Source organism: Cucurbita pepo, chromosome LG06, assembly GCF_002806865.2.
Source record: "Cucurbita pepo subsp. pepo cultivar mu-cu-16 chromosome LG06, ASM280686v2, whole genome shotgun sequence".
Lineage (NCBI taxonomy): Eukaryota > Viridiplantae > Streptophyta > Magnoliopsida > Cucurbitales > Cucurbitaceae > Cucurbita > Cucurbita pepo.
The window spans coordinates 1,756,705-1,780,840 of NC_036643.1; the positions used below are offsets into that span (position 1 = coordinate 1,756,705).

The following is a 24,136-nucleotide window of genomic DNA, read 5'->3' on the forward strand; positions in this document are numbered from 1 at the left end:
TAAAAATACTTATTTGACGTGTCTAAAATTTATAAACTAACACAAAAACAAAAGATTAAAAATTTAGTAACCAAAACAAAAACTATGGAAAAATAATAGTTGTGAAGTATTCACACAAGGAAAATACCTTTAACACGAATGTTGAATGAATCGAGCAATTTGGTTTAGAAAAAATCCATAAATTCCTGCTGCTGCGGTAAAAGAAATACATGATTTAAAATGAATTAAAATCCAAATCAGGAAAAGTGCAACATCAAAATAGTAAGAACCCTACATTTGAAACATCCAGCATCCTATTGTCTAAGTAAACTTCGGCTTTAGAATATAATCTTGGGTTGTGTTCGTAGTTCTAATATTGACGGTTTATCCAGTTTGAACACTCATTATTGAGTTTCCTCTTCTTTTTTTTCTTCGAGTAACAATCAAACCGGACTAACTGCCACTATTAGAACTTCACACACAACCGACAACAAATTCTAATGGCAAAGGTTGAAAGTTCAAGTTTACCCGATTTCATGACATTAATATGAATCGATGTTCGTGAGGCACGTTACATTTTTGTGGAAGCCACCCTTCGTAATGACCTCGTGTTTCAGGAGTCCAAAGTCGAGATATGAGTCCTGCACCAGTTACACTTGAATCAGCCAGTTCATGTTCTAAATTATTAACATAAACAGAACCACATGCAACATTCAACACCTTGTGCATATTCGTTTTGCTCAATGAATATCTTTTCTTTTATACCGAAAAGGAAACAAGTAAATTGATATTTAATGATCTCACAGTTGTGCGTTCGGAAACGGAAGCTTTGTCCATCTCGAAAGCTTTCACTTTCTTAAAGTTGTTTGGCTTATTAAAGCTCTGGTCTTGGGTCTACCTCCATAACCACAGAGAGCAAAAGCCTGAACCAAAGAGCAACTTTGAGTGGCCAAGTAATATTAAGATCATGCATTGCCAACATAATTAGTCTGTGTAACCAAATATTTGGGTTGTTTCAAGAACCGACAGCCATGCACTCTTTTCTTATCAAAGACCAAGTCAGATCAGAAATTAATGCTCAACCGATGGAGCTGGTCCACAGGTTGAAAAAGGGTGTCTTAAAATGTTCAAAAAAAAGTTCTGGCAGTGGATGCACTGGGTTCTAGACTACAGTAAAACACAAGATAACGATCGTTCTCTTGAAATTCGGAAGAAAGAACCAGAACCAATGTTTGTACCAAATATCCTTGTAAACAATCTTGATCTGAGTTTTAAAAAAATGCAGCAAGTATGAACCTGAAGTTTGAAGATGACAGTAATCAACTAAAATTTACAGAGTATTCATATTTTTTTTAATATAATATAAAAATAAACGTGCTGCAAAATTAGAAAATTAAAATTTAATAAAAAAAATTGCACTTCTCTCATTTTGAAATGAAGCTCGATGAGGTAATTTAAGCCTCTTCAACCAAACAAAGAACTTGTAATGAAAACTAAGCTGAAACAAAAGATAACATATAAAATAAGTTTATTTGAGGGGACTGCAGCCAGGAGAAAACTTAAAAATAATGGAAATGTCTTGATGATTGGAATCGGACCAAGGATCAGGTAAGGGGCACTCTAGAGTAGAATAGGATAATTTCCAACAAACCAAACATCAAACTTGTTAAAGAATCAGCTAAGGTAAACTAATATTATATACTCTTGAAGTTGAAGGAAGGCACGTACTTCTATGTGGATCGGCCGCTAGTACACGGGCATAGAAGGCGGGTATCACCTCCGTCCATCTAAAAGGGCATATACGAATACCTTGCAATCCAAATTAAAGAGAGAAGAGAGTAATATAAGAAATCCGCATTTTACGTGCACCAACGTGAGGCTATATGCTACAGTGCAAATGTACTAATAATTATCTTTTTAACCTATATAAATCCTAAGTACTTCTTGTTTTTTAAGTTTAACAATGGTAGAGTCGTAGATTGAATCATTAATGATTAGATGATAATCGATGTCTAATTTATAACCTATACTTGGATACACAAAAATGAATAATACTCACTAACTACGGTTTGATAAGAGGAGAGTAATACAAATAGAAAATTGAACATATATCAAAACAGAACCAAAGAGATCTAAAGCTTGGACTATGAGGACAATAGAGGCATCCAAGCTCCAGTGCCACAACTAATTCACAGGGAGAAACTTCAGACGAACAAGACACTACTCAATACCTAAAGGAAAACACATTATCCATAAGACAAATACGAAGGAGCCGATCAATCATCATTCTCAATAATGCACATTCTGGTATCACAGATTCCTCGATCCGGAACACAGTCCGAATCAAGAAGACGAAAATAGACGCCATAAATAGCGAGGAAGAAAAAACAAACGCGAACCTATTTCAACCGCCGGAAACTCCGACACCGTAGAGGATCCTTCAACACTGTACTGCATATGACAACGATGTCTAACTAGAAAAGCAATGCGAGTAGTAATCCATCACTTGAAACTTCTAAAACCATACTTTCACCTCAGAAAAGCAAAACCTACCGATTCAAGCATCAAGCATCAAAAACAAACAAAATATAGAGAAGAAGCACTGAGAGTAGAACACAGTCAAAAGTTTCAGAAATTCCAAAAACGGATTCGTTAATGTAAAGTGACATCGAATAGGTAGTCACATTCTGGTATTACAGATTCCTCGATCCGGAACACAGTCCGAATCAAGAAGAGGAAAATAGACGCCATAAATAGCGAGGAAGAAGAAACAAACGAGAACCTATTTCAACCGCCGGAAACTCCGACACCGTAGAGGATCCTTCAACGCTGTACTGCTTATGACAACAATGTCTAACTAGAAAAGCAATGCGAGTAGCAATCCATCACTTAAAACTTCTAAAACCATTCTTCCACCTTAGTAAAGCAAAACCTACTGATTCAAGCATCATGCATAAAAAACAAACAAAAATATAGAGAAGAAGAAGCATTGAGAGTAGAACACAGTCAACAATTTCAGAAATTCCAAAATCGGATTCCTAAATGTAAAATGACATCGAATAGGTAGTCACATTCTGGTATTACAGATTCCTCGATCCGGAACACAGTCCGAATCAAGAAGAGGAAAATAGACGCCATAAATAGCGAGGAAGAAGAAACAAACGAGAACCTATTTCAACCGCCGGAAACTCCGACACCGTAGAGGATCCTTCAACACTGTACTGAATATGACAACAATGTCTAACTAGAAAAGCAATGCGAGTATCAAAAACAAACAAAAATATAGAGAAGAAGAAGAAGCATTGAGAGTAGAACACAATAAACAATTTCAGAAATTCCAAAAACGGATTCCTAAATGTAAAACGACATCGAATAGGTAATTACATAGGTCGAGGATCGTATTCCAGCAATGTACACGAAGAAGAATCGTACCGCAAGCCGGAAGGCATCGATAAACCGCAGAGAAACAGAGAGAATCAGCGAACATTGATCGAGGACGATCCGAGCAAGTCTTTTCGATCAAGAATCAGTGATCGCTTTCTTCGAGACGATGATGGATTCGGGAAAGGTTTCCAAAGCGTTTGATTCGACAAGAGAAAAAGACGAAGGCGGAGCATATATGGAGCGTATAAAATAAAAACAGGGAAATGCTTTTGGCGCTCCCGCCAACAACCTAACACGTGTTTGGTTCTTATTGGTTTTTATGAAACAAACTTATGTGGGGTCCACTAAAAGTCGGGTGTTTGGGGCGCTCCCGCCAACAATCTAACACGTGTTTGGTTCTTATTGGTTTTTATGAAACAAACTTATGTGGGGTCCACTAAAAGTCGGGTGTTTGGGGGCGCTCCCGCCAAAAATCTAACACGTGTTTGGTTCTTATTGGTTTTTATGAAACTAACTTATGTGGGGCCCACTAAAAGACTGGTGTTTGGGTAATGGCCAACATCTATCCCGTTCGAGTATAACAGGTAACGTACCGCATCGATAGGGAAAATGACTCCCTTATCTTATTATTCTCACCTCGTGTCCCACTATCTTTTCTTTTTTTTCTTTTTTTCTTTTTTTTGCATTTAAATAGAAATTTGAACTTCCGCAATAATTAATTAATTAATTAATCTTAAAATATAAGATTATAATATACAGATGTCAAAATTTGAAGATTCAAATTATAAAATTGATCGATTTGCAATAAATATCAGTAATATTTTAAGGGCTAATCGTAGAAGAAGATCTAACAAACATATACATACATATATATATATATATATATATATATATATATATATATATATATACTTATATATAGAAAATTAGGAGAGGAATATAACAAAAATAATTGGGTGTAATTCTATAATAATTCATCCCATCAATCTTCAAATTCCAAAACAATCAATTTGAGAATCACTACAACAACATAACCAAACAGCTCTTCAAAATTAACAACACAATAAATTCTCTCTATTCAATCTCATAAATTGAATTGAAAATGAATTTATTTTCTTCCTCCACCCTATAAATGATAATCATTGATGAATAATGAATAAATCTATATAACTATATCTTTGTTCTTGAATGGCCAATCTTCTCTTGAATGAAAGAAAGAATCATAGTATAAACAAACTTACACTCTGACCAAGCAAACGACGAATTGAATTGAAACTGTAACGGCTGGTGTACAATGCTGCAACCAGAAAAAGAAAGAACACAACATGAGTAAGTTTAATCGAAAGGAAAACACGAAACATGCTGCTGACAGTTGCAAGGATCGAGTTTGGGAGAAACCGAGACGGCGTTCTTCGCTCCAAAACTCTGAAGGAGGTCCAAGAATCGAAGTTCATATAGATTGTATTATTAACAAGTCATATGGAAAGCTTATAACTAAGAGGCTCTTTTACCTTTTGTGTATGAGGGAAGCAGAACACCAGAAAATTTGATGCAAAGAGAACTGAAATAATGCTTAAATGCGTCTAAAAAGAATGCCCCATCCATCAACAACAAAACTCTCAAAAATGCTCCAAAGTGAAGTGAAGTTTAGGAGCCCGACGTCGAAACAAAGGCTCGAGGCGGAAAGATGGAACACCAAACTGCCACCTTTTGGCGTCGTACATTTCGTTCCATGCCTGAACGATCTCGTCGATTTTGAAGACGAACCCTGCAAGATACTCCATTAATAACACAAAAACATTGTGAAAAGAAAAGAAGTAAAGAGGCTGCTTGTAGTTTACCTTCCAGTGCAGTTTCATTGGAACAATGATTCTTGATCATAACAGCAATATCTGTTTGGGAAGCACCTGCAAGTTCGAACTTCTCGACTGATACTTCCAAACATTCCTCCCATGTCGGAAGCTCGATCTTATACTCCACGACAGAACGCTCGTACAATAAGGTACCCCATAAAAGATATATCTGAGATCTCATGTTTGAAGCCAGCTCTGCAGCTTCATCAGCAGGAATCTCACTAAACAGGCTTTCCAATCCAATTTTTTTCAATTCGGATCTGTATTTTTCACTTTTGGAGAGACCATTCAGACGCTGCTCCTCCATTTCTTCCCACATCAACATCCCCTTCTCCATGCTGTCCTCAGCCTTATTATAAAGCTGTAAGACCTCCGACGAAAAGCTCGATAGCAAACCGATTTGGCTACCGCTAGCAATTGCATAATACCAACAAAGCTTAGCTTGCTCAAACTGCTGCTGCCCAAGTGCAAGGAAACCTTCATAGAAATCTGGTTTTACACTAAGAGCTTCTTCGTATCTCATTTCAGCTTTCTTGTATTCTTTTCGTGCCCATTCATATGCGTCCTTAATCCGAAGAAGTAACGTTTCCCTCAAACCGTCTTCGGGGAAGAAAACCTGCTTCCTTGCTCTGGACATGTGAACATTGCCCCAGTTGAAGAATGCCAGAGCTGCCATTTCTTGAAACTTTTCTGCAGCAATTTCAAAAATCTCCTGTGCACTGTCTCCAGTTACGGTGTCCTCCATCGCTTCCGAGTACAGTTTCATTCCCAGCTCGTGAAGATCCAAGTATGAATCGGCATCGACCCCGACATGGTTCTTGAACAATCGTGCAAACTGAACTATCCAATCCTCAACCGTAGTCATACCCCTTGTAACCTCTTTATCATTCACCACCACTGTACTTCTTCTTTTATCAAGCTTTGGATGCCTCTCATCATTATCAGTTTCCTTGTAGATGGGTTCCTGATCAGGACTGACCTCTGTAATATACAGTCTAAGTGAAGCCTGCAGCTGACATGATGATTCAACCAACCTCAACTCCTCTGTTGTGGTAATTGTAACCAAATCACCCTCTTGATCTCTGTACTTCACAAGAACACCCTTCAAGCTTGGAAATCTGTCTCGAACAATCTGGCTCACCAATTGCAGGCTGCAGTTTGTAGGTAACTGCGCCCATCTTATGTCTTCTCCAAATACCAACTTCACCGTCTTCGACACCGGTTTATCCTCGATCGGTTGAACGAACAATTTGTCCTCCTCAATGGTGACTTTTGTAACTTCCTTATCTTCAACTGGATCAACCTGATCAACCTGTTCAACCTGATCAACCTGTTCAACCTGTTCAACCTGATCAACCTGTTCAACCTGTTCAACCTGTTCAACCTGTTCAACATGAACCAGCTGATCAGCCTTCTCCTCCACAACCAGCTTATCATCTGTCTTTGCTTCAACTTTCTTATTCTTCTTCTTCCTTAGTTTCTCTCTAACTACCTTTTGCAGACGCTCTGCAGGGCGCAGCTTCACGCTGGCCAGACCGATTTCTTTATCGTCGATATCGACGCCTTTTTCCTTCATTGTGTTCTTGACACTATCCAAAACCTCCAACGCAGAGAGATTATTAGGCTCTAAGCTCAAAACGGTATTCACATCTTGCAATGCCAAATCAAACCGATTCAAAGCCTCGTAACACCTTGCTCTCTTCAGCAGCGCCTTGCTATACCTCGGATGAGCCTCCAACGCCAAATTGCACTCGTTAATCGCCCGCGGATACTCGCCCAACCCTAACTGCATATAACAGGTAGCCATGTTGCTATGGAGATGAGCAACATCGATGTGATTTCTCGGCAAAAGCTTCAGAGCTTTCTCATATTTCAACATCGCGCCTTCATGATCTCGCTTCTGGAATAGCCGATTGCCTTCCTCCTTGAGCTCATGAGACATGTTTACGAAGATCGCCGTGTCTTCATCGAACGCTTTCGTGTTCCGCTCGGACGGCCGAGCCGGCTTCGAATAAGCATTTCCAGGCTTCTCGCCAACATTTTCCTTCTTCTTTCCCGTAGGCTTCCCCATTGAAATAACTCAAAAAATCACAAAGTTGTTGGTTCAATATTCAAATCAAATCCTCGCTCCTCTTCCTCTCTAATCCTCAAACCACATAAAACTGCATCGAAATCCGTGCCTGGAAATTTCAAATTCGTCGAAAACAGAATACAAATCAAAAGCATACAAACTGCAGAGAGCCAGAGAAAACAAGAACAAAAGCTGAATTAAGAAATGGAAATCTCAATCAAACACGTCTCACAACTTCAAGATCGAAATTACAAAACTCATTCAAATCTTACTTGACGAACAACAAATGAAAAAAACGAAGAACCGTTCAATCAATCTGGCTTCCTCTCGACTGCTCCGGACTTGAAAATTCGGATTCGAAAACGAAACGAAATGGAAAGAAATTGGAGCCAATCGATATCTAATTGGTGAGGCGATAATTTCAGGAACAGTAGGAGGAGAGGAGGAGGAAGCCAGAAAGGAAAGGACAAGAAAAGGAGCCTTTGAGAGGGAAAATGGCTATTCTTCTAGGGTTACGGGAATGTCAGGTCAACTTTTCAAATGATCCTGTCAATCCCAAATTGTCGTTCCGCGCGTAGCGTAACTTTCCTTCTTCGTACACATAACTTATATGTACGCGCCAAAACACGCGCGCGCACAAACACACGTTGACTGACCCAATAACATTGGAAATAAGAAAAAACCTTTTTTTTTTAAATACTATTTTCGTTTTTTAATTACATTTTTATTACTTATATTAAATCTTAAAAATAGTTTTAAATTTTATTTATTATTTTATTAGTAGTAAATTAAATAAATACAATAATTATTAAAATACAAAAATTAAAATTTGACAACTAAATTACATATACCAAAAACCCAAAATATATTGAGAAAATTATATTTTATTTTTATTTATTTATTTATTAGTTATGGGGATAGATTATGCTTGATTTATTCCACATGTGTTAATTAAAAAATATATAATTATCTCTTCAATTTTTAATTAATTTTATCACAAACCTTCAAATTTCAAAATGTTTAATAAGTCATCACCTAAGGTGTTTATATTTATATTGAGTCGATAATATAATATTCTAGAACTAAAATTTTAAATTTTAATAAATTTTTTGAATAAAATTTAATAAATCATTAAAACTTGATAAATTTAACCTTTTTCTTAATATTAAAAACAGCGACATACACGGGTCGGGTTGGCCCATGATTGGAGTTTCCAACCTGGAACTACTCAACAACAAGTCAATCTTCTTTTAAAATATATATATATTATTACCTAATGTTTTTGTAGTAATTATTATTTTTATTTATTTAACAATAAATAAATAAAGTATTTTTAATTCAACAAATAAAAAGTATTTTATTGATTGAATTTAATTTATACACTAATAAAGTAGTTGATTTTGATTTAAGTATTGAATATCACTATTTTTTTCTTTATGGAGAATATAATGATTCTTGATCACGATTTTCCTTACTTTATGCTATATTTACAGTTGGTTTTTAAAAAGAATATAATTTAGTTAGAATAATATTTTATTCACTTTATTATTTAGTCATTTCATTTCATTTACTCTCAATAAATATTAAACTTAAATTTTGTAAAATAAATATTAAACTTAAATTTTGTAAAATGAAAATAATATTTATTATTGAATAAAAATGTCATTCTCGAATAAATAAAAGGTATATGAATGAACAAATACCATATATGAATAAAAACAACGGATAACTCACGTCTATCGGTAAGGATAATTTTCACCCTTAGAAAGAAGAATAAGAACATAATCATGTCAAATACATATTTCAAATCATAGGCGTGGGTCGTTACAAAAAATCACAGTATGAATATTATTTTCAAAGTTAATGATTGAAAGTATTAAAAGGGAAAATAAAATAAATACAAAATTATAAGGACCCTTAGAAAGAAGAATAAGAACATAATCATGTCGAGAATATGCAAGAAAATGTCTGGACCATCAAGTGTCGACTGTCAAATACATATTTCAAATCATAGGCGTGGGTCGTTACAAAAAATCACAGTATAAATATTATTTTCAAAGTTAATGATTGAAGGTAGGGAAAATAAAATAAATACAAAATTAAATGTTGTTTTAAGATAATAATGAGTGTTTTTATAGTTTCTTATTAAGAATGGCTGTCCCAAGACACGTGGGAGAATGCGAATAATATTTTATAATTTAAATGGAATATGATCCTGATTTGCCGTACCTTGTCTGCGCACTTACGATAATTTATTAATTTAAACAATAATACAACTAAACATGTGACACTTTTTAATCTTAAACATTTAATTTTATAAATTTGTAATTAAAATTAAACATTTAATTTTGTCGACTTTTTTAAAGATGACTGTAGAGTAGAGATGTTCACGAGACAAGGTGGAACGAGTAAGTCTCTCCCTTCTATTTCATTCTCAATTTTTTCAAAATTTTTTATTTATTTTTGCGACAATCAAATTTCCTTTAAAAATATGTTTCTCAATATGAACTCTCGAACAGACAGACATGTTCACGTCTGTTAAGGATATTTAGTAATAAATTATAGTTTACTTATTTCCATTTATTACTATTTCTATATCGTTGTAATTTATTTGATTATAAATAAGATAACTTTCACACCATTTAGGTGTGGTGGATTAATCAAACATTCACAGACCTCGCAAGTAAAATCGACATCTCCTATTGAATTGTCCTCAAATAAATGAGCAAAAGTAATAAAATAACTAATTATTAGTTGTGGGCCAGAAATTGTTGGACCTAACTATGATAACATTCGGCCCAGCCCACGAATTAAATGCGTAGTTTACGAAATATAACATAAATATTATTATATACACAACAAATAAATATTAGTTGTAATCCACTTTTTTCATATATATATATATAATTTTAAAATAAATTTAGTTTAGGAGTTGAGTGACCTAATTTAATTATTTAATAATTAGAGTCGGGTTTCGTGAGTTATGGTAAAAAGAAAGAGAAAAATAGACGTATTTAATAACTTACTCTTTTAAAAAAGCATTAAATTATTTAGAAGGGTTAGGTTCATCAGTTTTTTAAATATAATCGTAATATTAAATGTATTAATTCTATAAATTGTGTATTTAATATATCAAACTTTAAATTGTTTTTTTTTTTTTAGAAATTAAAGAAAAACTGATAACTACAATAATTTAATAGGTTAGAGACTTTAACTTATTAATTATAAAATTAAATTAATAAATTATATATAAACTTTCAAATATTTCAATAATATATTTAAAATAATTTTTTTTATAATATAAATAATTAGAAAATATCATTAAACTTAAAAAAAAAATGCTCTTTTAACTTTTAAATTAAAACTCGTACTATACTTAAAAAAAATATTCATAAAATTTTAAAAGTATTAATTTAATTTAATTTTTTTTTTTTGGCAGAGGTTTTTTATTTATCTATTTATTTATTTTTGAGGAAATTAAGTTAAAAAAGATATGTATAATTGAGCTTACACGAAAGGTGTTGTAGTAAGTTGTAGACCTAATTCCATAAAAGAAAAGAAGGGGACAGCTGGAGATGAATTAAGTGCTTTTTATTATCTTTAACATTATTTTTTTAAAAATTTATATTTATTTGAGATGAAATAGAGATGCCAGCTGGGTGGGATTTCAGCGAAAGCGCGTTGATTTGGAATTGAAATGCCGCCCATTGTATACAAACTAACGCATGCTATTCTTCAATTATTATTTCCTTATTATCACTTTAATTTCCCTATTATTTTTCCTTTCTTTTCCACGTCATTACTCTTTTTTTCACTCAATTAATGCAATAATCGTTGCTTTAATTTTTTCTCAAAATATTTTTTATAGGGTGTTTTTTTATGGATTAAATTTATAGATTAAAAAAAAAGTTTGTATTTACTTGTATGAAACAAACATAAATCTAAAATCTAAAATCAAGTTTCAACCACTTTATAATCCTAACATTTTTTTTACCGTGATACTACAGTATTATAAGAACGTAGGATCTCATAATTCATTTCTTCGGGGGTCCAGCCCCACTACTAGTAAATATTGCCCGCTTTGACCGATTACAGTATCACAGTTAGCCTCACAATTTTACACATAAATGCTTCATTGTGATCTCACAATTCACCTCTAAGGACGCTTTATTCCCCCTCTTTAATCGATATGAGATCTCATAATCCACCTCCACGGATCTATTATTCCCCTCTCTAATCAACGTGGATTCTCACAATCCACACCCTAGGGACTCAATGTCCTCACTCGCACACAGCCCCGTGTCTGGTTCTGATACCAAATGTAACCGTCAAAGTCCACCACTAGCAACTATTGTCCGCCTGCTCTTTTACGTAGTCAGTATCATATCTATTAAGGAGAAGTTTTTTCTACATCGTTATAAAGAATACTTCCGTTCCTCATTCAAACTAACGTGTGTAATCTCGCATTTCTCAAACAATCCTAAACCTCACCTTCAATGTCCTCGTATTAACTCCACGTTCATTGGGTTTATGTTATTTTTACCAAACCCAACTCCCAACAGCAAATCATAAATATATATATAAAATATATGTATCTACAAAATTCTCTCTTAAAATGAAAATAAATAGAATATTTTTTTAATTAATAAAATTTTGAACAGATCCACAAAGTTGCTCCCATTAGGGTCACAAGAATCTTGGGGGCACCGCCTTATAGTTGGGTGGGTCCCACTCATTTCCCATATTAAGTGTACCCCACCATTTCTATTTTGTCCGTTCAACCATCACACTCATGTCCAGCACAAAATGTCCCATTTTTTCCTTTTTTTAATTCCTATTATTTATATTTTTTTAAAAAAAATTCCTTATTATGGTTTCCCCTTTGGTTAGTTTCTCTTTATACCTCCACGCTTAATTATTTTCCACCCTATCTCTGTACTGTCAAATTTATTCAGGCTTTCCTTCTTCGAGCTTCCCTTAATCACCATCAACTTTCTTTTAATAATAATATTTTATCCTAATTAATTTATTTATTTCTAAAAGTCCCCTCAGAGTAATAAGGTCCAATGGGCCCGACCCGGGCCCAGTAAGTTCGGTCACAGTTAACGTCTAATCTTCATCTTCAACCGGCAAGAAAGTCATAGGTCAAAGTTTCATGGGTTTCAGATTTCATCTCAGAATTCAAAGAAACTCAACCAAAGAACCATGACGGCATAATAATCACCAGGCGGCACGTCCTGCACTCTGCACCAAAATAAATAATAAATGAATAAACTGATACGGATGGAAAATAAAATAAAAAAAATACCTGGACCCGGAATGAACGGGACGGAGTAAACGGAACACGTGAAACGACGGGGACGAGAATCACGACGAACGGAGCCGACGACGGCACAGACGGAATCCCAACGCTGCACACGACGGATTTGAACGGGACGTAATTCTCATCCAACGGCGTTATGAACCGATTGCAAATTGATGGCAGTTACAGATTACTTCGTCTTGAAATTAATCTTCGAATTATGATCTTTTTATATTTCTTTTCGTTTGGTCCAAATTCAAAATAAAAATGTCCGAAATTCTCCTTCCACAGCAAATGATGTATATGTACAAAGGGAGTAAAATCGTTGGGTTTAGCTTCTTCGATCCTCTGTCACAGTGAGGCATTTCGAGAACCTTCTCTTCTCTGCGTACAAAACTCGGCGAGCCGATTCAGTCCCCCGCGCTTCGAAATCATGAGCTGAACTCATCACGAATCACAAACTCAGCAAACAACAAACACGATCTGAATTGTAAATCTACTAGACTTCACCTCCGGTACCGCCTTGAAGAATATGAACTATGCGTGCTGTATTTTTTCGCAATAAATCTTAACCAGAAACGTTCACAAACCGATGCTCTTCATCGAACCTGAGATCGTAAAGTTTTAGACATCACCGTACCTTCTGCTGCGATTTCAAGCATCGTCCGCTTTGGACATGACCGAGAGCCGACTAGATCTAGGTTGAAATGATGCTCTCCTCCTCTGCTGGTGTGAAGAAGGTCGAATCAGAGTTGTCAATGCTCGTTTCACCAATTCTCCTTCCACGCCGCCGATTCGTACGATCGAGTTCGCCATGGCCGATCTCCACATATTCAACCTGGTTGAAGGAAACGACGCCGACTGGCTATGGCTGCCGCTGCTCGAGACGTTCTTATGAAGACTGCACCGGAACGAGCCTGGATGCGTCGTCGGAGAGCACATACAAGTCCTCTTGACATTAGACACCGGTCGATTCTTCCTGGAAACGATAGCCGATCGATTTGGTGAACTCGAACGGTTATCAATGAAGAAACGGACAGAAGGAGTAAGAGAAGGAGATGAATAAACATTGACACGGCTAGGAGAGGTGGATCGAGGTTGATGATGATGGCTACGAAAACCACGATGGTCATCATCACGAAAAGTAGAAGTAGACGAGTAAAAGTTTGAACTAGTAGATGAAGCAAACGCGGACATAGAAGAAGACAAGGAAGAAGAGTTGCAGAACCGGCCGCCCGGCGAGTGTGATCGGAGCACCGGGCCGCTGGATCTGGTTTTCGAGGAAGAAGAAGAAGTCACCATTTGTTACAGAAGAGAGAGAAAGAGAAGTCAGAGAGAGAGAAGGAGAGCGAAGAAGAAAAAAGGCTTCTGCGTTGCGTTCCCTCCAAGGGGCCCCTCGAGGCGTTAGTTTGGCAAACCTAACGATTCTCAAAGGCCGATTTTATAGATAAGAGAAAAAGGGATCAGATCGTAATTACGAGGATAACCAGGGGCAATTGTGGAAAGAGTGGAGTCAGTTGACTTAACCATGGTAGGGTTAAAGAGTGCTTAGGGTTTTAAGGGTAGGGTTGGGTTAAAGGAGCGTTGGGATTCTTGATCTAACGGCTGAAGGGGGAATTTGCGAAGGAAGAAGACGAAAATGGGAGCCGTTTATCTAACTTTAAGGAGAGGCAGAATCTGCCACGTGTTAAGATGCTTCTGACAGGAAAAAAGTATGAAAGTACGAAAAAACCAGGTCCAGAATCTTTAATTACAATTTGCCATCGGATGAGGATATGGTGGAGCCACATGCGTTGTGACCACGGTATCCATTGCGTGAACTCCACGTAGTGTAACTGTAAAGATTTCTCTTGCTTGTGATTGGTGACGACCAAACTGTAATGTAAATATCATCGTTTTTCAATTTTATTTTCTTTTTATTTTCAAAAAAAAAAAAAAAAATGCTAGTAAAAATATAGATATTATTCCTTATTTATATTTTCGTATTTAATTAGCCAATAAATAAATCCAACTATTTTCATTTACATCCAGACAATTAAAGTATATATTATAACAAGTAAATAAAATAAGGATGTCACGGAATAACCTTTAAAACTTAATACGGTTCCAATAATAGCTAAATATGAGATACTTCATTTTGATTTAATATACAAAAAAGAGACACAATAATAGACAATGATCCCACGTCGGTTGCAAACTATAATAAAACATTTTTTATAATAGTGTGAAAATTTCTCTCTATGAGACATTTTAAAATCGTGAAGCTAAAACCGTAAGTAGCATAGCAGACAATACTTAATATACTCACCGTAAAAAAAAGTTACAGAGTGTTTTAACTTTTAATCTAGAAGTATTACTTCTAATAAAAAAAATCTAGAAGCTTTTGGTAGAGGGAGATTTGGTAAAAAGGCTTTGAAATTCGTTGAAAAACGCGGTAAACTTGAAACGATCCGTCGGCTCAGCTGCAATTGTTGACGAACATTTGTTGATTGAGTCGTTGGTCGCTATTTGCCGGCTAGAGCATTTCGTACGACATATCGGAAGTTCGAAAAAGGGGAAATAAAGGTAAGGATGCAGAAGTGGGATTTGAAGAAAGAAAAAGTTGACAAATCCAAGAGAGGCGGGAAATCCGTAATTAATTAAAGATGGTGGATTGACAGCTGTCTAATTTAATTATATGTTTTTAATAACTCTTTCATTTTTTTATTTTTATTGAGAATAATTTATATTCTTAAATTATATTAATTAAAATGGTATAAATTAACCAATTTAAGCATTATAATTTTGTAAATATTTTATTTAGTTAATTTGAGTTGAGTTTATATTAATTAAAATCGAAAAAATAACTCCAAATTATTTTATAAAATTTTAAGTTTAAATCAATTACTCTTAAATATTACATTTATTTATTTCATTTACCATACTTTTCAAAAGTAAGAATAAATACAAATCTATGCTATTTTAGAGTTAAAAGCGAATAGTGGTATTAATATATACTGACTTCTCAATCATCAACTTTAATTTTTTTATTAAATTATTTAAATAAAATAAAAGTATGCATCATATTAGCATTTTGTCAGTGTCACGAACTATATAAATTAAATAGAAGTATAATATAAAATCTAAAGAGGTAAATCAATGCTTTTTTTATAAATTAAAAAAATAAATAAATAAAGTGGGCCCGTATTTAAAATTAACAACTTAATTAAACAGCATAGTATTTTACAATATATTGACATTCATATTGTCAATACAAACATTACATTATTATAATTACAATAATTGTAATTATGTGTATATTGGAAGTCTTAAGCCACAAAAATATTTATATTTGTAAATAAAAATTAATATTGGCCCTTGATTTCCCCAAAGGCTACCCCTATATATATCATACTTATTTAAAATTAAAATTAAAAAAATATCGAAAATATGCATAAGTAATTTAAATTAAAATATATATATGATTGATTAAGGTCTAAACTTTAGTATAAATATATAGTATTGATTCATGTTATAAGGGAAAGATTGGGAGAAAAGTGGATAGGGGAGGGGGATGAAAATGATTAGAGAACAAATCACATGGGATGGAAGTTGGAGATATTAAAAGAGTGGTAGGGTGATTGGGAAGCAAAATGGTGTCATACCCCAATTGGCTTATCCAAAAGGACGGAACCACTCTAACTTTTGCACCTCATACCGAACCAATCATTCTGACACGTCTATTTCATTTAATATTGTCTTTTTTGGACATTCGCTGAATGTTTCGTTATCTCTCCAACCGATGTGTGATCTCACAATCCACCCCATTTGAGACCAAACGTCATTGCTAGCACACCGCCTAATGTCTAGCTTTGATACCATTTGTGACAGCCCAAGCCGCTAGTAGATATTATCTTATTTTTGGCTTTCCCTTATGAGCTTTCCCTTAAGGTTTTTAAACGCGTCTACTATGGAGATGGTATAGCCCTACTCCGACCACTGATGTTTGGCTCTGATACCATTTGTAACATCTCAAGCCTCACCGCTAGTAGATTTTTTTTTTTTTGACCCATTATGTATTGTCATCCGCCTCACAATTTTAAAACAAATCTATTGTGAGATCCCATATCAACTGGAGAGGAGAACGAAACATTTCTTGTAAAGTGTAGAAACGTCTTCATAATAAGGGCGTTTTCAAACCAAATCTAGAAAGAAAGACCTAAAGAGTACAATAGTTACGAGTATGATTTGGACTTTTACAAAAAAAAATTGCTTATTCTTAGATAAGCGCCTCGATTTTTTTAGTTTAGTAATGAGGAGCGAAGAATTCAATCAACCACCCCTAAAATAAAAACGAGTACTTTATCATGTTGGAATTCTCCAAATTTTAAAGTAGAAGAATTAAAATATTACCTTGGGGACCTACGATTATTAAAAATATGTAAAAGCCTTAATTATTTTACTATCGAATTTATATCTTATTTAAAAAATGTTAAAACATAATTAATGTGGGCCCAATGTACCCGAGCCATTGAATTTTTCATTAATACTTAATACTTATGTAACCGTCTAAACTCATAATTTTAATTTTCAACGCGTCATTAGTCAACAAATTGATTTTTATTTTCTTAAAATAAGATAGAGAAATTTCAATACAAAATTAAAATAAATTAAATTCCATTAATTATAGACAATTAAATTTTAAATAAAAACTGTTTCATAGTTCTTTTAATGGGACATCTCTAGTCTTTGATTTTCAAACTTTTGTCTTTGACTTTTCGGTTGGTGGACCCCACGCATGTATCGTGTTTGTGGGCCTCATGGGCAACAAAGCGAGGCCCATTAAAAGGTTTACTAATGGGCCTTTTGTCGGGCACGGATCCAATTTGACCCAATTAATGTTCATATCGAGGCCCAATTATAATTCGCTGAGAAATTGCCATGCAAATATTTATATTTATTGCGATTTAAAATATTTACAATGTAGTATTTTAGCTGCATACAAAAAAAAATAAAATAATAATAATAATAATAATTAGTTTAATCATGTCCTAAGTTGATTAATTAAATAATAATCAAGTGAAATAAATAGGAGTAAATTCACAAAGGTAGCTCCAACGCCATTATATCACTACCGTGGACGGTGTTTATTATAGGCGAAGGAACGATGAAAGAAGGGTGAAAAGGGCGGTCGGAGAAGGTGGCATTTATAGCTCAAAATTTGGGGCCACCTCCAATCTCGACCCCCACTTATCATTCACTTTAAGTTATAACCGGTGGACTCTCGACACGGGTCTTACCTTCAAGCTTCGTAAAATACCGTTTGGATTTCACTACCTTCGAATTTTTATCTTAAAATATTTTTAATAACAACATTGGGTTTTAATTTTGTTAGGATGAAAATACCCTTGGATGAATATATATTATAAATTATTCAAAATAAATATTTAAGACGTAAAAAGACAATGTTTTTCTATATATATTTTAAATATTTATTTTGAATAATTTATAATATATATTCACCCGAGGGCATTTTCGTCCTAATAAAATTACAAGATTCTGTTAAAAACTTCAGATTAACTACATTTTGACTTTTTTTATTCTCATAATTACACGTGTATCCGTTAAATGGGCCTAATTGCGAGCCCATTAGTACAAAGTTTTCAGGTTCGGCCCAAGACGTAGGATCATTGTTTTTCCCTTTTTCAGGAATTTTCAGAATTACCGACAGATAGAATCTGTCACTTAATGGAGGGAAAAAAACGAAGAACACATCAGAACACGGAGCAAAAATGCCTACGATTTTTTACTCTTCACTCTGCAACTGTAGAGTCTGATCGGAACTATTTTGCATTTTTGGAGTTCAAATGGCATAATCTTTTGTTGAACGTATAGATGATCGATTCTTCCGTCACTTCTCCGGCGACGCTGCATCGCAAAATCTCCGCCGTACTACTTATTAATGGTGAGTCGATTCAGACGGCCGTTGATTCTCCAGCATTCGTTGTATTTTTCTTATTAATGGTGTAGTCACTGTTGTTTTAACTTAATGTAGTTCGAATGGTTCTTCTTCAGCTTATTCACTGTGTTTTTGAATTTCCCGCTGTGAAGCTTTATTTGGATTCTCTTGGCTCTTTGATTTGGTACATTTTGGAATGCGTTCTGTTTTGATAACCGAGTTACTGTTTTGATTTTGGCCTCTGGAGATTCTTTATAACGATTCCGTTTGGTTCCTTTTGTGTTTTTGTTATTCATTTTAGCTTAAACTAATTGAAATCTTCCTCTTTATATGCAACCATCCGTACACCATGGATGGAGATTGAAAGTTCTGTATGTAGTCGTTTCCTTCTGTTTTCTAATTCTATATTCAAGATTACAATCTACTTCCAAAGTTTTTTCTCTCTCTTTACTTACTGTTTAAGTCTAACATATAGTTTGGGTTTACAGATTGAAGCTGCTCCTAAAGGAATTGGTGCACTGCCCATTCTACATGTCAATTGACAAGTTTAAACTTGTGACATCCGCTCATGGATAGCTCGATTCACAGGAGTTACTATTGACATAGATATTTTGCTTTGGAAACCAGTCATAAAACAAAACATTATGTGAATCAAGCGGTCGATGAGCGGATGTTACAAGTTGGTATTAGAGCCAGACACCGGGCGGTGTGCTAGCAGGACACTGGGCCTCCAAGGGAGTGGATTGTGAGATCCCATGTTGATTGGAGAAGAGAACGAAGCACGAACGAGCCAAAGCAGACAATATCTACTAACGCTGGGATTAGGTTGTTACAAAAGGGTTAGTTGCGCAAGATTTACATTTATGATTGTGTATGTGTTTTGCTTTCATTAGGATCATGAAACCAATCTTGTTCTGTTGTGTAGTTCTCCATTAACTAAAGTTAACGAAAAACAAATTGTTCATGTTCATGTTCATGTGAGCCAAAATGAGTGTGTAGCTTAAGATGATAATGCTCGAATTATGCAATTGCTTATATTATCTGTGCCCACAACACTCCATCTTTCCAACAGGCACAGACCCTGAATGGGAAATCAAACTGTGCAAGCTATACAAGCTGCTCATATCTATCAATCTTTCAAAAGGAAGATTCTATTGTCAAATTCAAGCAGGGTTAGCAATATATGCAAAATTTCTGCCTTGGACCAAATAATTAGAAGCTGTTTCATCCCATCTTTAACATATCAATCAGGCGAAGCAAACAAACTCAAAAAAGAACGATTATCTTCAAATTTTTCCTCAACTTTACGATTAACTCAGACTAAATTGACAACTTTGTAATATTGTTTGTTGTTGCTTCAGGTATGACACTGAGAAACAGAGAAACGAGGGAACAAGATGAAAGGGGGATCCCAAGCATAGGAAAATTGAACTGAAGAACCAGGCTGAACAATTCCTCCATTTATGAGCAGGCAAGCGTCCCCTTGCTTTGACACAATCGATGGATCAACAGGTTCAACAGTCTGAAACCCTGGGCAGGACAAGACGATCTGCTTCTGAGGACAATCGCAGTTGTTAATCACTTGCACGTTCCATTCAGGTTGGCCCCCAATCACCCTTCCACTTCTCTGTGTTCCTATGTTAATGGTGTCCAAACTGCAGCTTCCAGCACCAAACCCTGCAACAAAATCCACCAACTCAAACCCAGAAAGGGGAGAGAAAGAAAGCTCTAAAGGTAGAGATCTCTTGATTTTGACTTCGTTTTTTAATCAAATACTGTTACCTTCATTGATGAAACTTAGGAATAGGATGAGGATTGCTGCAATCATGGCGGAGAGGTTGATCATAGCAGAAGGGAGTGCTTTTGAGGTAAGTGAGTTTAGAAACCAAATTCTCTGTTTTTATGATTTCTTGTTCTTGGAAATTATGGTTTGCTAGTGTCTGTCTTCATATCTGTATTTTGAACGGCTTTGCTCATTGGTTTATTATGGCAATAATTATTAAATTAATAATGGTCTAGAAGAAAAAGAAAATTAATTCAAGACTCTCACGCAAGTCTTAAGTGTGATGTGCTGTCAACATAATGTTTCATTTGGGTTGACTGTTTTTGAACACTATGTAGTTGAGAACAAAAATAGGAAGATGCAAATCGTGATGGGATTTTTTTGTTACTTATTCTTTTCTTTTTTTTGCATCTAATTGATTCTGCATTTAAGTTCTCTTTGGGCATTTAGTTTCTTAGTAAAATCTTCTAATTTGTTGTAATTGCATCCGTAAACTTCCCGTAATTATCCCCGAGCCATCAAAATTTAAGTTATAGTTCACTAAATAGTTCGAGTTAATTGCTACAATTTTGTAACTTTGAGGGGTATGGTTACAAGAAGTAGGTGAGTCTTGTTAAAAGATTGAAACCGTTCAAATCCATAACGAAAACTAACCCCTTGTTTAGTTAGAGAATATGTCACATCCAATCTCTCTCTTCCTTTATTATCCTTGACCTTTTGTTACTGTGAGATCTCGGTTGGAGAGAGGAACAAAACATTTCTTATAAGGACATGAAAATCTCTTCCTAGTAGATGCATGTTAAAAACCATGAGGCTGATGACGATACGTAATGGACTAAAACGGATAATATCTACTAGGGGTGGACTTATTTTCTCGTCCATTTTCCTCTCTCTCTCTTCCATTAGTTTTCAGTGCTCTTTCTTTCCTTTGTAACATGCACCAATCATGTCCATCCTTCTTTTCTCTCTTCCTCACATGCAACAACCAAATCTTTCTCCCTCTCTCTTTTAACATGTAAGACCCACATTCTCTTTATCTCTTGCATGCATGGCTCTACTCTTTTTCCTTTCCCTCTATCTCCCACACTCTTTGTAATACCGATAGACCGACCAATTGTCGAGTTATTTGAACAAAATCTGTTTTTAATGACATTTTCTATTGAAAGTTGGAATCAGGATTAGCCAGACCTCTACATTACCCGGCCTCGACCAACTTAACTCATAAAATAAGACCAAAATAAGACTTAAACCTCGACTCATAGCTCGTAAAAGGAGTAAGTTGGAGAAAAGAGAAAGCAAAGACGGTGGGTAAGTAAGTAGGAACAAGCAACTTGGTTGAAGAAAGGGTTGAACTTAAATGAAAGGGTCCCATCCCATGCATAAGTGAAGGTGATGGGGGAACAACATAATAGATTGGAAAGCCACCATTAACCACACACATTGATCCCCCAACTTGGCTAAGCTAAGCTAAGCTAAGCTAAGCTGGTGGGTTTGATGACTAACCCACCTGAGTGCAATTTTGGTATTCATTCCTGATTCTGTAACTCTCCCTTCTGCCATTGCCATACATAGAACATTTCAAACTCCCTTGATTCTACAATTTGGGTTTTGTTTTCTTAAATATTTTTGAACTTCCTTTTTGGGTAATTATTATTTAAATAAATGAATTAATTCACAATAAAAATTTGTCAAAATGAAAAATGATACGTGGAAATCACAAGGGTAGCAAGATTTGGATTACCTTGTTGATCGAATATCTCAAGGCAAGAACATTGTTTGAGATTCGAATCACTCCATAAACAAGATCGATCATGTCTAGCTTGAATGATTCTTGTTGATCAAATATCTCAAGGCAAGGACACTTGTTTGAGATTCGGATCACTCTACAAGCAAGATCGATCATATCAAGCTTGAATGATTCTACATGCAACCTAAACTATATAGAATTGAAAAGAAACTTAGTCATTGGCTAAAGAAAAGCACATATTTTCCAAGTCTACTTAAAAATACAACCTACATGGTTTTATATAGCCTCAAAATGAAACTATTAAAGACATTCTAAGAGTTGTAACATTCATACTTAATGACCATAATTAACCATTATGTAATTGTAACTTAAATTAAATAAAAAATAAAAAGTCTTAAAATACATTAATGAAATACAATAACTCTAAATTACTCTAAATTGTATTCTTCTTTTCCGATATTCCCCCTTACGAGAATGAAAGAATCAGAAGAAAGCCTAAAGCCAGATGAAACTGAACGAACTGAACTCCGGCTCCTTTTTGTTTCTTACAAAAAGCGAGTGAGGAAGTGGGGGAGAAATGACAGAGAAGAAGATATTGGAACTAATCCACCCAAAATTTATAACATGAAACTTAATTATTTTCCAATGTAGCATGAATTGAAATATCTTTTGATAATTTCAACGATATTTTGTTCACATATTGATTGAAGTATATTGTATGATTGATGTGTCTTCGTTTATATAAAAAATAAATGGATAGAAAAGTCTGGAAGGCTACGTGTGGAGGTTGATGCTAGTATTAATAGGTGGTGACATAAAGCATTGAAAAAGCTCCCTCCCACTAATTAAACTAGTGAACCCTATAACCTTTCTTTTTCAACTTTTGAAGCTTTTGTTGGTTTGGATAACAAAAAAACCTTTTTCTAAAGCGTTTTCTGTTTGCTTCAGCTGGTATAAAATGACTTTTTAAGTGTTTAAAAGCCGTTTTAATGCTTAATTTTTTTTTTTTGAGCATTTGAAAAGTAGAAATAAAGTCGAAATTAAAATTATTGTCAAATCAATTCCTTATATATTTGGATTAGGATGCTTTATTTATTTATTTTTTTCAAAGGAATAATGGATTAAAGGATCACTCAATCAAGAAGAAGAAAAGATTTTCTTTTCTTTTCTTTTCTTGAGAATATTATTTTAAAAGCTTTTTAAAATTTATGATTTTGGCTGAAAAAGATGTAAGTTTGTGGAAGAGAATCATTTTGTTATACCTTTGGAAAGGAGAGAGAGGAAGCTGACAGCCATTTACAGGGAATTTATTTTTTCTTCCTCTGCTTTTAAGAAATAAGTTATTATTTTCTGAGGAAAGGGAAAAGAATAAATACACAGAAATATATATATATATATATATATATATAGTAAGTAGATCTCTTAATTTTATCTATGGTGAATGGAACACTCAACCAATTTCCATTATTTATAACTACTCAATATACATTAAACATTGAGGTTTTTTTTTTCTTCTTCTCGAGTTCAATGACAATAGGTAGAGATTGAAGATGTCCATCCTCTAACCTATTATATTGAGGAGAAAAGTCAACAAAAATATGACAGTAGAGTCAACCTAAACTTTTCGTCGAAAGAATATATCTTACTCAATTCATTTCATAAGCATGATACAGACTTTGATCCTCACTCCTTGTATAGAGAGTTTGAGAAGTGGAAGGAGAAGTTCAAGAACAGGGAATTTGAGAGGTAAAAGGCTTGGAAGGAAAGGCATTGTCCGAAGCATAAGTGAAAGGAAAGGCATTGGCTGACCATTGATGGAGGCAGCCATTTCAACATGCTGTGGTCATTCGGGGTGAGGTCGCTACTTGGCCCTAAGACGATCAACGTTTTCTATTTAAGAGGGAGGGAGTCTTGAAGCTACGAGTTAATCTTTTCACTTTTTTTTTTGTTTATTAAACATAGATGTTTAGATTTTCTATTGAAATTGTTAGACGAAATATTACAATGTGATGTGTATTTTATTGTCAATTTAAATATAGCTCAACTAGTCTATAATATATATCTTAGACTAAAAATTTT

General features: G+C 34.5%; 3 protein-coding genes and 1 long non-coding RNA gene across 8 annotated transcripts; 1 reads left to right on the forward strand and 3 right to left on the reverse strand.

Annotated features, from left to right (window-relative positions):
- Positions 1-4,303: 4,303 nt before the first annotated feature.
- Positions 4,304-7,802, reverse strand: LOC111797162 (protein PHOX1-like). Of its 4 annotated transcripts, none has more exons than XR_002815488.1 (4): positions 7,560-7,802; positions 5,205-7,396; positions 4,875-5,131; positions 4,304-4,660 (listed from the first exon to the last, which is right to left on the reverse strand). XR_002815488.1 is itself a non-coding variant. In XM_023680093.1 (3 exons), the coding sequence occupies exons 2-3, from the start codon at positions 7,285-7,287 to the stop codon at positions 4,983-4,985; spliced, it is 2,232 nt and encodes a 743-aa protein (XP_023535861.1). In that variant the 5' UTR covers positions 7,288-7,447; positions 7,560-7,802; the 3' UTR covers positions 4,667-4,982. The 4 variants fall into 4 exon arrangements, 1 of the variants encoding a protein (XP_023535861.1); XR_002815486.1 differs by having other exon boundaries at positions 5,205-7,447; XR_002815487.1 differs by having other exon boundaries at positions 5,205-7,802.
- A 4,993-nt stretch (positions 7,803-12,795) lies between these two features.
- On the reverse strand, positions 12,796-14,009 carry LOC111797616 (uncharacterized serine-rich protein C215.13). The gene has a single exon (XM_023680672.1). It carries the CDS (start codon positions 13,889-13,891, stop codon positions 13,244-13,246), a length of 648 nt encoding a protein of 215 aa, XP_023536440.1. The 5' UTR covers positions 13,892-14,009; the 3' UTR covers positions 12,796-13,243.
- Positions 14,010-19,728: 5,719 nt separating this feature from the next.
- Positions 19,729-20,989, reverse strand: LOC111796512. Its single transcript, XM_023679165.1, has 2 exons — positions 20,310-20,989; positions 19,729-20,204 (listed from the first exon to the last, which is right to left on the reverse strand). Exons 1-2 carry the CDS (start codon positions 20,371-20,373, stop codon positions 19,885-19,887), a joined length of 384 nt encoding a protein of 127 aa, XP_023534933.1. The 5' UTR covers positions 20,374-20,989; the 3' UTR covers positions 19,729-19,884.
- On the forward strand, positions 20,035-24,116 carry LOC111796514. 2 transcript variants are annotated; one of them, XR_002815366.1, is made up of 4 exons: positions 20,035-20,126; positions 20,189-20,261; positions 20,329-20,395; positions 23,756-24,116. It is a non-coding gene; the product is annotated as an uncharacterized LOC111796514 (long non-coding RNA). The 2 variants fall into 2 exon arrangements; XR_002815367.1 differs by lacking the exon at positions 23,756-24,116 and adding an exon at positions 22,539-23,433.
- The last annotated feature ends 20 nt before the right edge of the window (positions 24,117-24,136 follow it).

Bases quoted from the DNA above. Each gene is read 5' to 3' on its own strand.
- LOC111797162 (XM_023680093.1), bottom strand. From the start codon at position 7,287: ATGGGGAAGCCTACGGGAAAGAAGAAGGAAAATGTTGGCGAGAAGCCT. The intron at 5,132-5,204 runs GTAAACTACAAG...AGTATCTTGCAG, and splicing joins CAATGAAACTGCACTGGAAG to GGTTCGTCTTCAAAATCGAC.
- LOC111797616 (XM_023680672.1), bottom strand. From the start codon at position 13,891: ATGGTGACTTCTTCTTCTTCCTCGAAAACCAGATCCAGCGGCCCGGTG.
- LOC111796512 (XM_023679165.1), bottom strand. From the start codon at position 20,373: ATGATCAACCTCTCCGCCATGATTGCAGCAATCCTCATCCTATTCCTA. The intron at 20,205-20,309 runs GTAACAGTATTT...ATTTTGTTGCAG, and splicing joins CCTAAGTTTCATCAATGAAG to GGTTTGGTGCTGGAAGCTGC.